At 43.4% G+C, this 14,783-nt stretch overlaps 1 protein-coding gene across 4 annotated transcripts in view; it reads right to left on the minus strand.

Moving 5' to 3' along the window:
• LOC126297517 (serum response factor homolog) overlaps positions 1-14,783 on the minus strand; it is a 256,685-nt gene that overhangs the window by 177,471 nt on the left and 64,431 nt on the right. For all 4 annotated transcript variants that reach the window (XM_049988408.1, XM_049988406.1, XM_049988407.1 and 1 more), the window contains exon 3: positions 2,344-2,437. In XM_049988408.1, coding sequence (XP_049844365.1) covers positions 2,344-2,437 — 94 coding nt within the window. The remainder of the gene's footprint in view (positions 1-2,343; positions 2,438-14,783) is intronic.

Below are 14,783 nucleotides of genomic sequence, written 5' to 3' on the forward strand. Positions count from 1 at the left end.
TTGCACAGAGAAGAGTGTCACGCTACCACTCGCCAGCCGCCACGACCGATGCGACTGATGAACCATGGCACAGTACTGAAGCAGCCTGGATGATGTACCCGTATCTGTCATCGAAACGCAACTGAACTCTGTCCCCACGTAGGTGAGGGCCACTGTCGCCGCCATAGGTGGCAACTTTGTGTACATTGTGTACCCACAAATCACCTAGCCATTTAACCGTGTATTCTTCCTACTAGACTCTACACGCATTCGAATTAAAACTTGATTACTTGCTGTCCTTCCTGATGCAGTGGACTACGGAGACCTGCGGACCTGCCAGCCTGCAGCAGAGGGTGAGGCCGGCCGTGACCTTTGTTTAGAACCGCCCCCGCTTGCATGCGGCCCGATTTGGGTAGCGGTACGACGCCAAATCAGGAAGCAGCATGGAGCGGCGAGCCCACGCGCGCGCCTGGCCACTCATCTCTCTGTCTAGTACGCTGCCTTCCTACGACGTGGGCCGCGCTCCGCGCCCACAATTTGCGCGCATAAACATCGCCGCTATTTCCTATTCGTAAGACGAGAGAACGCTCAGTTCTAATGGACTGAGAGTCAGGTTAGCAATCACGCCGACCTCGTGTTGCGGAAGCTTCTACTATGACTCCCTTTTCAATCCGTAAACTAAAGCCGAAGTGAGGCAGTAACTACAACTAATTTTGCTCCCTTACGCCGCATTCCAAAGACCTGTGGCGTTAGAGTAGTAGTACGAGCACCTATACAAATCTACAAATTCCGAATCAAAATTCCCCAGAATAATCGGCGATGGTATGATATCGAAATTTTGACATATTTCCACGAGTTTTGGATGGCAAATTAACCCTGAAAGATCCGAGATGAGCCAAAACTAAATCTGCTGGAATCCGCCACTGAAACAAAACTGTGTCATTGGGAATAATTACTTACCTGAAAGCAATACCTTCTTCTGAAAATTAATCATAAAATTTAAGCTTTAGCAAGCATAAAAAAATTTTACAGAGCATTCCAGTGAAATCAAGCTTTAACTTAGGGAGAAGGGAGAAAAGTTAGTGTGTTATTTTCTGTCTAGATCTAATTCGTTAAGCTCGTACTGCACTGGCAAAGACCTTTGATAAATCTTTTATAAAAGCTGGGACCATGCTTTAACATTTATAAGATATAATAAAAGTACTCCAGCACACCTTTAAAAGATTTTATAAAACGTCTTTCGTAGGAGGTATTTGATAAAGTTCTTTTCCAGTGTAATCTGAGCCATAGAGAGGACTACATTCTCTAAATGGACATAGACAAGGAATTAAGCTGGCTGGGATGGTGTTTAAAGAACTATACTACCACTTGTCACCAAGTGATATAGAGAATGCAAGGAAATCATTAATCAGAATGGCCAGGCAAGGATTCGATTTTCGTTCACCTCGAACACGGGTCCAGACTATTAGCCGTTGCGTCAAGTCGGTCGGTTTATGTTAGAAGGGTGGTGGCGGGTTTTCTGGTTGTGGCTAAATACGGACATTTTTCAGAAAGTGAACATTATTACTGATCCAGGAAGTTATGGACTATCAAAGCTGTTTTACTTTGAAGTGTGCGACTTCCGTAGTAACTTTACAAAAGAACTGAGTATCTGACCACGATACGATTCGAAACTAATTGAACCATTTCGACCACAGCTATCGAAACATGGGATATTATTCTAAACTACGATCTACAGAAGAATGCCACGGTTGACAAAAGCCGACCTGGGAGGTCAGTTTGGGTTCCGGAGAAATCTAGAACACGCGAGGCGATACTGACGTATTTTAAAAGATACTCTAAGAAATATAAACCTAAATTTATACCATCTGTAAATTTAAATAAAGCTTTTGGAAATAGTGACTGGAATACTTTCTTTGTAATTAAGAAGTTATTAAGGGCAAAAGACACGGCGCAAAAGTTAATCTACACCTCGTAAAGAAGCCGGAGGATGTTCGACAACGACCCGTGTCATCCAAACAGTGATATCCACGGCAGTGGACTCTGGCCGCGAGAGAGAGAAACCAAATCTCTAACACTTTAAGCGCGGTCGAACTCAAATCAGTTTCTGTAGTTAAGGCGAGATTTGCATAGGACAGATTAGCGTAGAGAGCTGCGTCAAAGAATTCTCCGAACTGAAGACGAACCCACCACCACGACTGTACTATACATCCAGAAGCATTTTATCGAATCTAACAGCGGAATCAAAAACCAGCGCTAACACTATCGACTCCCTGGAGCAGGCGCCTACGAAGTGGGAAAGCGAGCGGACGAACGGAATTAGTGGAAAGGAGCGTGCTAGCAGAAGGCAGAGGGTCGACTTACCCCGCGCAGCATCGTCGTGTCCGGGGGACTCGTTGCCGCTGGAGTCTGCGCTGTCCTGGCCGGCACCGTCCGACCGCGGTGACATTGCCTCTTCCTGCAACGCGACAACACCAAATTAGTCGCTGAGCCGCGCCGCCCGACCTATTATAGAAATGGCTACAGCTGGGGCCAAACCTGACCCCATCCGTCAAGACTCATTGGTAAGCAGCGGGCGCAGCCAGCCACAGCGCACCTGGTCGCACAAGAACCTACGGCGCAGAAAACAATTAAACGGCGACACCGCCTACATATTTCAGCACCGGCGAGCGGCGCAAGAACAGCGGCGCTGCGGCCGCAGCCGGGCAGCGAAGCCCGGACAGGTGCTCCGGCAGCGTGAGAGAACACCTGCCACACGCCATACGTCGCCCTTATCTGCTCCACGACACCATCTGGCCCGGACAAGGCGCCGCTATCACCGGCAGTTTCAAGAACACGACGAAACTCACATTTTGCCACTAATAAAACCGCGAAATTTTATTGCAAGGTATAAATACGGAGCTTGTGCAAAGCTACGAAAAAACTACTGTGTAAGCAGGTACGTTCTTCCACTACTTTACTACCGACACCTCCGACGCTGACGCACTTCCCGGATATATTGTGTATTACTTAACGTAGCAGCGCGATAGCTAACCAGGTAGGGAAGATGGCCTGCGACCGGCTCGAACTAGCTAGACGGATTAATGATTGAATTTGGATTCCATTTAAAATTTGTGCACCATGACGACACAACGATTATTACGAACAAGGGAAAACTCCAGCGTTGGTCGTATAAATTTGAATATTTTTTTTGTTACTATTGGATTTCAATTTCAATCACAGAGCTATCATCTTTTGTTCAAAACTAAGTCCAGTGGACTCACATAGTCATGCACAAAATATAGCTTCAGATATAGGTGTTCATAGCGAAGAACATGCCGACTAGCAGGTTAGAGTTTTAATCTTACCTGCTATTTGGCATGTTCTTCACTATGAACACCTTTGTTTGAAGCTATATTTTGTGCACGATTGTACATTGAAGTCTTGCACAGAGGATGATCACTCTGTGATTGAAATTGATATGCAATAGTAAAAAACTGTTACAAATTTATACGACCAATGCTGGATTTTGCTTTGTTTGCAAAGATTAATCATTGTTGTTTTGACACGCTGATCAGCCAGCGTGTGAAATGGTACAGGAAGTGAAATGTGACCAAGGGCACAATAAAAGCTATTGAAACCTGGCGTTACAGAAAAATCGCAATGACAGGAAGGTTACATTGAATAATGAAGAGAGAATGAATGGAATCGGGGAGGAAAAAAAACCGATGGTGCGTCATTATTAAAAGAAGGGATCAGTTGATTGCACGCATTCTGAAGCATCAAGAAATCGTCAGTCTGGTAAAGAACGGAAGTTGGGGTGGGGATGGGAGTAAAAATTACAGAGATAGACCAAGTTTTGACTACAATGAAAACGTTCAAGAGCATGTAGGTTGGAGTAATGATGCAGAGAAGAGATTTGCACAGAACAGACTAGTGAGATCAGCATGAAACAATCTTCAAACTAACACAACACAACTTCATAGACGAACATAGGGCTGGTTTCGAATCTGCGTTTCAGAAAGGCAATAATTAAAATGCCAATATACGCAGAATGAAAGCTTCCATAGTCGCCAAACAAAAGCTGTATATATCCTCCCTCACGTTCCTGATTATTGTGCTGATAAGTTCACCGGATTGTAAATTAAAATGAAATTGCCCTACCTTGTGACTTACGTTCATTAATTTCTTTAGCCACATCTACATTCCACGAAATAGGTCCGATTCAACTTTCATGGGACATTCCAAACCGCAGACCTGGAGCCCTACTACTACTACCGGTATGCCTTGTACATCACCATGTTGACAGGACAGCCCTTAGTACATACATTTGTGCTATGCGCCTCATCTTGTTTTTAGGGTGTCGTAATTATCTAAAATTATATATTTGTGGGTCTAAAAATAAATCTAAAATAAAAGATGAAATATAGATTGACGACAGCATAACCTGTTACGAAAAAGCTATGATCCACGAGCACAAGTCCACTATAGTACCACAGTCTGAATTGCAGTCTTGCACACACCTCGAGCTAACAAACTCTCAAATTTGTCATTATAACTGCTTTAGACCTTCAGCTCTTCCAAAAAGTACGCTCTCCATCAATTACCATACATATCATCTCCATCATCATCGTTCAGAGAAAAAAAATATTTGATGTACCAGCAGTAATTCGCAAAGACATTGCCCTGGGAAGACACTCGTGAGCAAATGTATTAGAGAGAACTGCTATACTGGAGAGAGAATTTCTATCGCCACGGCGAATGGAAAACTTCGACGTGTCACGTGACTCAATTGTCGTCAAACATCACACTGCTCGGCAGACGAGCACAGAATGGACAAAATGCACGTATTGACAACATATCGCACCTCTACTCTTTCCATCACAACATTTACAGCGCATGTCAACAGTTAAGGTGCGGATTCGAGACGGTTTTATGGCGGCCCGCCTCTTCCTACATGTATGGTCACACCGCTTGAATATGTCGTAAACACTGCGCACGTTACATGTGTGTGGTTACGCGCCGCGGTGGTCTCGCGGTTCTAGGCGCGCAGACCGGAACCGTGCGACTGCTACGGTCGCAGGTTCGAATCCTGCCTCGGGCATGGATGTGTGTGATGTCCTTAGGTTAGTTAGGTTTAAGTAGTTCAAAGTTCTAAGGGACTGATGACCACAGCAGTTGAGTCCCATAGTACTCAGAGCCATTTTTTTTTGGTTACGCGCCAATAAGTGCTGGAGAGTAAGAGACCTTCTGGTCGATATTCCCACAGCACTTCTGCAGTCCTTCATTGGGTACCGGGGTCGATGCTTTAGCCTTCGCGGATCTCACAGAGAGACCCAATAGTGCTTTCATGGGATTGCAGTTCGTGCCGCTAGTGTGTTTGTTGAGCTGGAGTGGGACTCAATGCAATGTTGGTTGCATATGCACATTCCCCCACGCAGCACTCACGTCCACGTTCTTCCTATACTCATCCTCTACAACATTAATTACACACGTTTCTTCACTATATCAGTATCGCATTCTCTCTTTCACTATTACAGTGATTGTGCAGGGAGGGGGGGGGGGGGGGTGGACTCGTATATGTCGCAAACTGGCACAACTGTCTTTCATATCTGAGAAATTCTGTTGGCGACATCATTTACTGCCGCCCACCATACGCGGTTCCTTGTTCATTAGTATAGGGTGTGAAAAGGAAGCAGTAGTTGAGTAGGGAGTGAGACATGGCTGTAGCTTCTGCCTGATAATATTCAATCTGTATATTGAGCCAACAGTGAGGAAAACCAAGAAGATATTTGCAACGGGAACTAAAGTTCAGGCAAAAGAAATAAAAGCTTTGCGGTTTGCCGATGACATCGTTATCGTCCCGGAGACGACAAACGACTTGCAAGAATGGATAGTGTCTTGAAATGAGGTCATAAGATGAACATCAACAAAAGTAAAACAAGGGTAATTGAATGTAATCGAATTAAACCAGGTGATGCTGATAGATTAGGAAATGAGATACTAAGATCAGTAGATGAGTTTAATTATTTGGGCAGTAAATGAACTGATAGGTCAAAGTAGAGTGACTGCCAACAGCAAGAAAAGCGTTTCTAAAAAGAAAAATTTATTAACGTCGAATATAAATTTAAGTGTAACGAAATCTTTTCTGAAGCTATTTATACGAAATGCAGCCCTGTACCGAAGTACAACGTTCACGACAAGCAGTTCAGACAAGAAAAGAACATAAGCTTTTGAAATGTGATGCTACATAAGATTGTTAAAAATTAGGTGAGTGGACCGAATAACTAATGAGGGGGTAGTGAATGGACTTGATGAACAACGAAATTTATGGCGTAACTTGGCAACAAAAAGAGATCGGTCGGTAGGATACATCCCAGATATCAAGTAGCTGTCAATTTCGTAACGGAAGGGGGTGTGGGGGGAGATCAATGCTCGAATACAATAGCTATGCAAAGACGAAAGGGGCTTGCAGGATCGACTAGCGTGGAGAGCTGTATCCAACCAGCTTCCGAAACGAACAATACAACACGGAAACTGCCGTCTGAATTGGTTTTCTAATTTAGTTATGTTATCTCACTTAAGAATGATGTGGTCAGGTGTTTTAGTATCCCCACATTGACACCCAGTTTGTTTCGTTAAACCTTTACAGCCAACAGGAAATGAGTGTGTACCACGCCTCGATTAGATATGAAACAACTAGTCTTTCGAGAATGTTAGGATAAAGGTGGTGTTACCTTTAGCTCGGTTCTCTATTTTCCCAATCGTCCTACCAGTCAACTTCCATGTTAGAGGTTGGGTCCTGTCAGTTATTCTTTGCACAGTTATGTCTTGGACTTTTGAATGTACCCCAGTAGAAAGCAACTGTGAGCAGCACAGCTCTCTGGCTGCTTCGCAGTGCGTGCGTCTTGCGAATTCGGTGATGGCAACGAAAATGGCATTGTGGTACTCTCGCACAGTATGTAACGAGAACTTTTAATTGGCAGTGCAAACGTGGGCAATTTTGTGTGTATGTTATATGCTTTGTGTGTGACTGTGTTTGTTAAAGTATTGTCTGAAATTACGTTTTTTATCTCAACTCTAAGATAACTCAAACTTCAACTGTCGGATTTCTACACAGTGCAAGTTGGCCTTTTACTAGGACGGACGCAGTTTCCTGCGGAGCTACCATCAGTTTATTATCCAAGCACCACCGCTCCATACTGTGGAGGAACCGATTTAGCACACACTCCCAGACACCACCGCCCGTACATCGTAAGCACGCGCTAGTACCCAGTAAGCTTTATCATACTCTTCTATTTGGTAAAAGAGATATTCGATCACGAAAAACCACAAAACATGCCCGCATGCCTGTATGTACCGCTTTAGTTTTTGTATAATACCCGACCACTCGACAAATCTAGCCCACAGTAATCGGTGAAGCTGTGCTAAAGACTATGTGGTATCTGAAACTGATGATATTTGGTTTGTGGGCGCTCAACTGCGCAGTTATCAGCGCCGTACCAATTCCCATCTTTTCACAGTCCAGTACGCCACCTTTCCCGAATGATGATGAAATTATAGGACAACTCAGACACCCAGTCCCCGGGCGGAGGAAATCCCCGACCCGGCCTGGAATCGAACCCAGCAACCCGTGATTCAGAGCCAGCAACGGTAGCCACTAGACCACGAGCTGCGAACGTATTTGCAATTCTCGTGTCGCATTAACACAGTGGTCCACCGTGGATTAGCTAAAGCGCTCCCGATGTTGATTAATAGTGAAATGGCGTATTTATGATTACACGTGTGTTTTGTTTAGGATACGCTATTGATAGCATCTTCATTGTAAAATGTAAACTTTCACGGCCGGAACTGTCATGATTAATAAAATATTGAAAAAACGGAATATCGCGGTGATTTACAAACCTACCCGGAAGATACAAGAACACCTGAGATTGGCTAAGGATGCTCGTAAACCGCTGGAAAAAGCAGGAATTTACAGGATCCCGTGTAGTTGTGGGGAGGTATATGTGGGTACCACAAAAAGAACGGTCAAAAAAAAAAAAATAAGACTAGAAGAGCACAAGGGCAATTGTAGAAGGGGAGAGATTGATAGATCAGCTGTTGCGGAACACGCTTTGCAGTCAGGAGACCACCACATTTATTTTGATAGAACTCAAGTACTGGCAGCCACAAGCGGATATCATGAAAGGCTTTACAGAGAGGCTATAGAGATTATGAAACACCCCAGGAATTTTAATAGGAAGGAGGAGGGCGTGAAATTGAATGACATCTGGATGCCGGTGCTGAAGAAGATGTGTACCAGTCTTCCGCCATGGGATGATAGCAACAGCGGACGGCGGCAACCGACAACGGCCAATTGCGCTCGCGTATTCAAAACATGTGACGTCACGCCTATGCGCGGGAGCACGCGAAAACAAAAATTTGCTGCAGTCAGTAGTGAGACAGTGTGTGTTTCGGAAGTTAACAGAAGCCACGAACCCCCTTGAAGATGTCCTCCGCAGATGGGGACGAAACGTTGGGTTACAATGCGAAATCCATCAGACCACGGCATAATAGCCCGGAAAAGAATTTTATTAATCAGCATCTTCATTGCATTTGCCTTTCCTAAAGTCAAACTGACATTGACTGAGGTTTTGGACCGAGGGCTGGATTAAACAATGTGGAGACCCGTGGCCAGAAAATGTGTGTGCCCCACGCTGATTTCGTGTAGGCCTAAAACATTTCTGTGAAGTACAGTATGACAGTTGAGGGAATTGGCGTGGTTCTACGACAGGAACAATGCCATGCATTAGATGATATACCTACTGGAACTTTCCAAATGCACAAAGGTGGCCTATTATATAAATGTAATTGATAAAAAAAATGAGTTCCTCAAAAATTTATTTTCCTAGCTTTCATGGACGTCAAGAGAACTGGTCACCCTCACGTTCAACTGATAAAGCAAGAGCAGAAACGCATTCTCCTTCCACTATTGCACGTAATTTCTTTTTGGTAGGGGATAGTTTGGCGAATCCTCTCTCAGCTTCACAATACTCGATTGGTAAGCACTCACTAAATATGGAAAAATATCACCAAGATCATTTTCAAACATTAATTCATAAGTATAATACGACTGGTGCAATGTTAGCGGCCTTTTCTTTGATGGAAAATATTCACTGAAATCAAGCAGAAACAAAACTTTCTTCACTGAAATAAACTCGGCATGTTTCAAAACTTTTTGCCGCGCGGAGTGACCGCGTGGTTTAAGGCGTCATGTCACGGACTGCGCGGCCCCTCCCGCCAGAGGTTCGAGTCCACCCTCGGGAATGGGTGTATGTGTTGTTCTTAGCATAAGTTAGTTTAAGTAGTACGTAAGTCTAGGGACCGATGACCTAAGCAGTTTGGTCCCTTAGGATTTCTTTAGTTTCTTGCTTCACTATATTGTTTCTAAATATTCGAAAAGATCGACTACTTCGCAACACCTCACGCTTTTTTAACTCTGCTAGTAGTTTATCAAACAACTGTAATAACCGCCACACGAATTTTATCACGTCCACTCAATTCTTCTGATACCTTCGCCCGTATGACTGTGTATGGGAACAAAACAAAAATATTTTGCGAAATCTTTCCTCGAAACAATACCTTACGACAACATCTAGCTGACCTTCATGTGCCGTTTCTACCGTTCAATCCACAACTAGTCCGTAGTATTTTGCTGTTTTAATTTCGCCAACTATTTAACTCACATTGTTTAACATTGTTTCCCATAAGACCGATGTATTCTTCACAAACTGTCTGGTTTCTGTACAAGTTGTAAATAACTTTTAGCTCCCAGTATTTCATCTCCGCTAACTTCAAAATTTCGAACTGTCTTCCGCTATGTTGGCTTCTACCAGTTTTTTCCATTCTTCTGTAAATAATTCGTGTCAATTTACTAGCACGACTTATTAAACGGATAATTCAGTAATATTCACACCTCTCAACACCTGTCGTCCTTAGAACTGTAATTATTACATTCTTCTTGAAGTCTGAGGAATCGACGAACCTGGGTGTACTATTCTCTACCAGAATCAAAGGCACAGAATGAAGTGGCACCACTCGTAATTACAAAAAAGGAAGAATTTCAAAGCAGTTCCTTCCGCTGTAAAACTCAAGATGGCAGTCTTCTAGGATAGTCAAGGCGTAATTTTCGTGGATATATTGCCAAAAGGTCAACCATTAGTCCAAAAGCATATGCAAATACTCTGAAAAGTTCAAGAAGCGTTTGAAAAATGTCTGGTATGACAAAAATCCAAATGAAATCTTGCTCCAACATAACGATACACGACCGTAAACCAGTCTCATAACCAGGAAACACACTGCCTCATCCTCCCTATAGTCTGGAGGCGCCCTCGGACTTCCATTTGTTTGGGCCACTTAGGGATTCGTTACATGGGAAACTCTTTGAAGTTGGTGAGGTGGTAATTCATGCAGTGAAAACATGGCTACGAGCACAGGGCAACCGCTTTTGCCAAAAGGAAATACATGCTCTCTCACAATGTTGATAGATATTGACATAAAATTCTAACTCTGATTCATTTATGTTCTGATAAAAATTTGTGGTGCATTATTTATTAAACCACAATTGTACATTCCCAAGACAGTGCACCCAACTGTCTCTTAAACTGTGATAATGATGTACGGAAAACGCCACTTGTATTAGGACGCTTGGATCGCGATCCATTTCATTTCATAAGACCTCAGTCCTATCGAACAAAGTTACGCCACCATCGAGTGAGGTATTCAGCCTTGGTTGGAGCTCCGGCCAAACCCGTCTGTTAAGTATTTAATCTACCGTTCTCGAGTCGGTACGGCTCACCAATGTATTAGTTGTCTCGCGGAGACAGTGAAGAGAGAAAAACGACTGTCTGTATCGATGGAAACTGCAAAAGTAGCCTGATGAAGTGTATCGCCGCATCCGCTCAAACAAAATCCCGAAAGATTGTTTTGTCTCTTACTTCTCTCTTTGTTAGACAACTTACTTTTTGGCCTAACAGTCAATACCGTCTTATAAGATCAGACAGCAATGCTTCAATTATTGGAACCACCTGCAACAACACTATGTGTAGTAGCACATATTTAACTGTTCTAGTATCAGACCGTCGAATTAGAGTACATGGGATTTAGCTGACTTGCGTATAACACCACCATATATTTTTTACAGGGTAAATAAAGCGTTACCTTCACTGGAGAACGTCGAAATTCGGTGGAGACCTCAATCGTTCGCTATTAATATTTGAGGAAAAAGCACATGTCCTGCAATTGTTGACAACACCCCAGCATGAGGAGCGTTCGTATTAAACGAGGTCTATACGAGGTAACATTTTATTTACCTACATGTGAAGCTGCGCCTTATGTGCATGACCATATTAACGGATTTTGTTCGGACAGCTACGAATCGATAAATCTGTAGTCAACAAGATTTCCACACCCGCTGTTTTCAGCGCATAATATACGCAACGAGCTAATATTCAGTATCAATGATACCATCCTGGGCAGTGTTCACCCGATTACTGCAGCACAACGAAGCGAGAGCAGAGTTTCACGTCCTGTCAACATCAAATTCGTTAGTGATGCAGAAGCAGCAGCAGCAGGCACTCCGCTGAACAGTAATTGAACGAAGGCATTGCTGTTGTCTGTTTACGGAACCCTCAGAGCACTAGTGTGAAACGATTAGTATTACAGCAACCCTAAATCAAGATGATCGACGAGGATACGGAATACATGTTCAGGGTATCAACCGCCTCGACCACACACTAATGTTTGTGCTGCGCGTGAAACAAGTGGTCTGGTCATCATACGTGAAATCACTAAGCCAGTCGAAGGCTTCTATCCACTCACTCGCCGACCAGTCTGGTGTGGCAATAGAACCCAACAAAAGGAAATCTGAAGCTCTAAATTGAGTGTTTAAGAAATCATTCACACAGAGGGATCGAAGAACACACGACCATCGTTTGACTGTCTCACAGACTCCCGCATGGAGGACATCGAAATAGGCATCACTGGGGTAGAGAAGCAACTGAAACAGTTGAAAAAACAAATAAGTCGCCAGATCCGGATGGAATCCCAAGTCGGTTTTACAAAAAGTGCTTATCGGCATTGGCCTCTTACTTAGCTATCATTTATGGCGAATTTCGCGCCCAGAGAAAAGTCCCAAGCGACTGGAAAAAAAGCGGAGGTTACTCCTGTACATAACAAAGGTAAAGGAATGGACTCATAATTACAGACCAACCATATGGAATATGTACAGAACTCACGAGGTTGTCCTCGACGGCGAGTGTTGTACAGAGACAAGGGTATGGTCAGGGGTCCTCCATGGAGTGTAATAGGTCTCCTCTTATTCTCTACACAGAGTTAACATTAATAAAAGCGATCAACTGCAGGGACGAATTCCTGACTGGAAATGGAGGGAAAAATGGTCTACGATGATGATGTTTGGTCTTTGGGGCGTGGTCATCAGCGCCCGTACAAAGTCCCAATTTTTACATAGTCCATTGTTTTACACAGTCCAATCTAGCCAGTATCACGAATGATACGGATGATGAGAAAATGATGATGACACAAACACCCAGTCCCCGGGCAGATAAATCCCCAACCCGGCCGGGAATCGAACCTGGGACTCCGTGATCCAGAGGCAGCAACGCTAATCACTAGATCACGAGCTGCGGAAAAAAAGGGTCTATGAACATGTGCCCGGAAATTCATCGTTGCCACGGTACATGTCTCTGACGAATGACAATTCCTCTGACTACGTGTCATGTGTTCCTTGTGTGCTGCAGGCTGTGAGACTGACGCAGCATACTGTAAGCAGCAGATTGATCCGGTATTCATGTCGGGAACAAGCCAAGATAATGTTTGTGTACGGCCAAGCAGATGGAGACGATCGAGAAGTAGTACGGCTAGAAGAAAAATTTTACTTATGTTCAATTTCATGTAATTAAATTTGAAGAGGTTTACTTCCATTGAGGTTTATGTGTAGTTCACATAGATGGCGCCATATAACCAACCGATGATTTCTCCACACAGCCCGCCTTCCGCAAAAATTAGTATTCCATGAACTGTGGACAAAGCCAGACCGACAGGCATTACATGCATTGACCAAAAAAAGGATAGTTCATTGAGAATGGATAGTTGCTAGCCGAAATTTAGATCGGACAAAAAATATTCCAAAGGACGAGTGATAGCTGAAATCTATTATTTACAAAACTACAGTATTTGCTATCATTCATTGGAATCCGTCTTAAACGCCTCTACCCACGGTGATTTATGCCCGAACCATGTAATTTTAGCCACAGAAAAGGCCATACCAAGCTGATTTACTGGATGAATGGAATTCGCCCACGATTGAGTCTTGCACACAACTGTCGTTCGATCAATTCTGAAATACTGTTAGAATTATGATTCGCTAGAGAGAATATTCGAGGGATAGCTAGGCGGCTCGTCACGGGGTTTTTTTAAATGAAGGACGATTATGATTTATAGTACCATCGATGAAGAACTCAAAGACAAAGCGCACACGCACACACCGATCATTCAAAGCATATATTTCTAATTTGCACGAGCATTTATGTTATACTTTCCTATGAGTTAAAGCACCCCGTTATGATCCTAGCAACGCATCTGTGGATTCCTTCAATATCTATCGTCATGCCTACTTAATAGGGACTCCAAAGGCTAGAGAAATACTGTACAAGTGGTCGTGCTAGTACCTTGTACTCTGCTGCCTTTACAGGTGTATTACATTTTCCCAGAACCCCTCCAAAAAATCCTGCGTCTTGCATTCCCCTGGCATATTACTGATTTTGCGTGTTCATTCCATTCAATATTACCTCTTAGCAGTATGTCTTAACATTTATACGCTCTCACGTGCTCAAAGTGATCGTCACCAATCTGGTGTTTCCTTGTTTAAGTATTATTCAGCATTTATCCATATTTAAAGAGAGCTGCAATTCATTGCACAAAATGGAAATTTAGTCGAAGGCTCTCTGCAATTCCTTACGATCGTTCATAGACAATACTTCTCTGCAACACCAAAGTTAGCGAACAATATTATAGTGGTGCTGATCACGTCTGATAATCGTAGATGTATTCTGGAAATAGTGGAGCTCCTGTCACGCTTCCTTGGGAGCACAGCTTCGTGCCTGTAGAACTTCGCCGATGAGTTTATTGTTCTCGACTCTATTGGTAAAATATTTTTCGACCAAATCACATATGAGTGAACACATACAATGAATATCTATACTGCATAGGAAGTCACTCGGTGTTCATCTTAACGTGAATACGACAAGACACACAAAAAGTAAATCTGGGTTGTTTCGGCAAAGCGAAAAATAATCGACAAAGAACTCTAGAGGAAGATGCTACAGAAAAAAGCAGTTAATTCTACAGAGCCTTCATTTCAAAATTGTGAGAACCTACGTTCCAACACGAGTCAAGAAGCATATCCCTTCCATCAACATGATGCTCGCGTAATGACGACAAACTGAAAGCCAGATAAATTTCGGCTTATACTGATGGGTACCGAGAACCCTCCCTACCCCCCACCCATTTCGTGAACACTACGCGACAATGAGGTACATATAGGAAAACATTATTCTCGTACACTATACAGGGTGGTTCGGTCATCGTAACCGGGCCAAATATCTCATGAAAAAGCGTCAAACGAAAAAACTACAAAAAGCGAAACTTGTCTAGGTTGAAGGGGGAAACCAGGTGGTGCCATGGTTGGCACGCTAGATGGCGCTGCCATAGGTCAAACGCATATCAACTTTTTTTTTTAAATAGGAGCCCAATTTCTTTATTTC

Source organism: Schistocerca gregaria, chromosome X, assembly GCF_023897955.1.
Source record: "Schistocerca gregaria isolate iqSchGreg1 chromosome X, iqSchGreg1.2, whole genome shotgun sequence".
In the NCBI taxonomy this organism is placed as follows: Eukaryota; Metazoa; Arthropoda; class Insecta; order Orthoptera; family Acrididae; genus Schistocerca; species Schistocerca gregaria.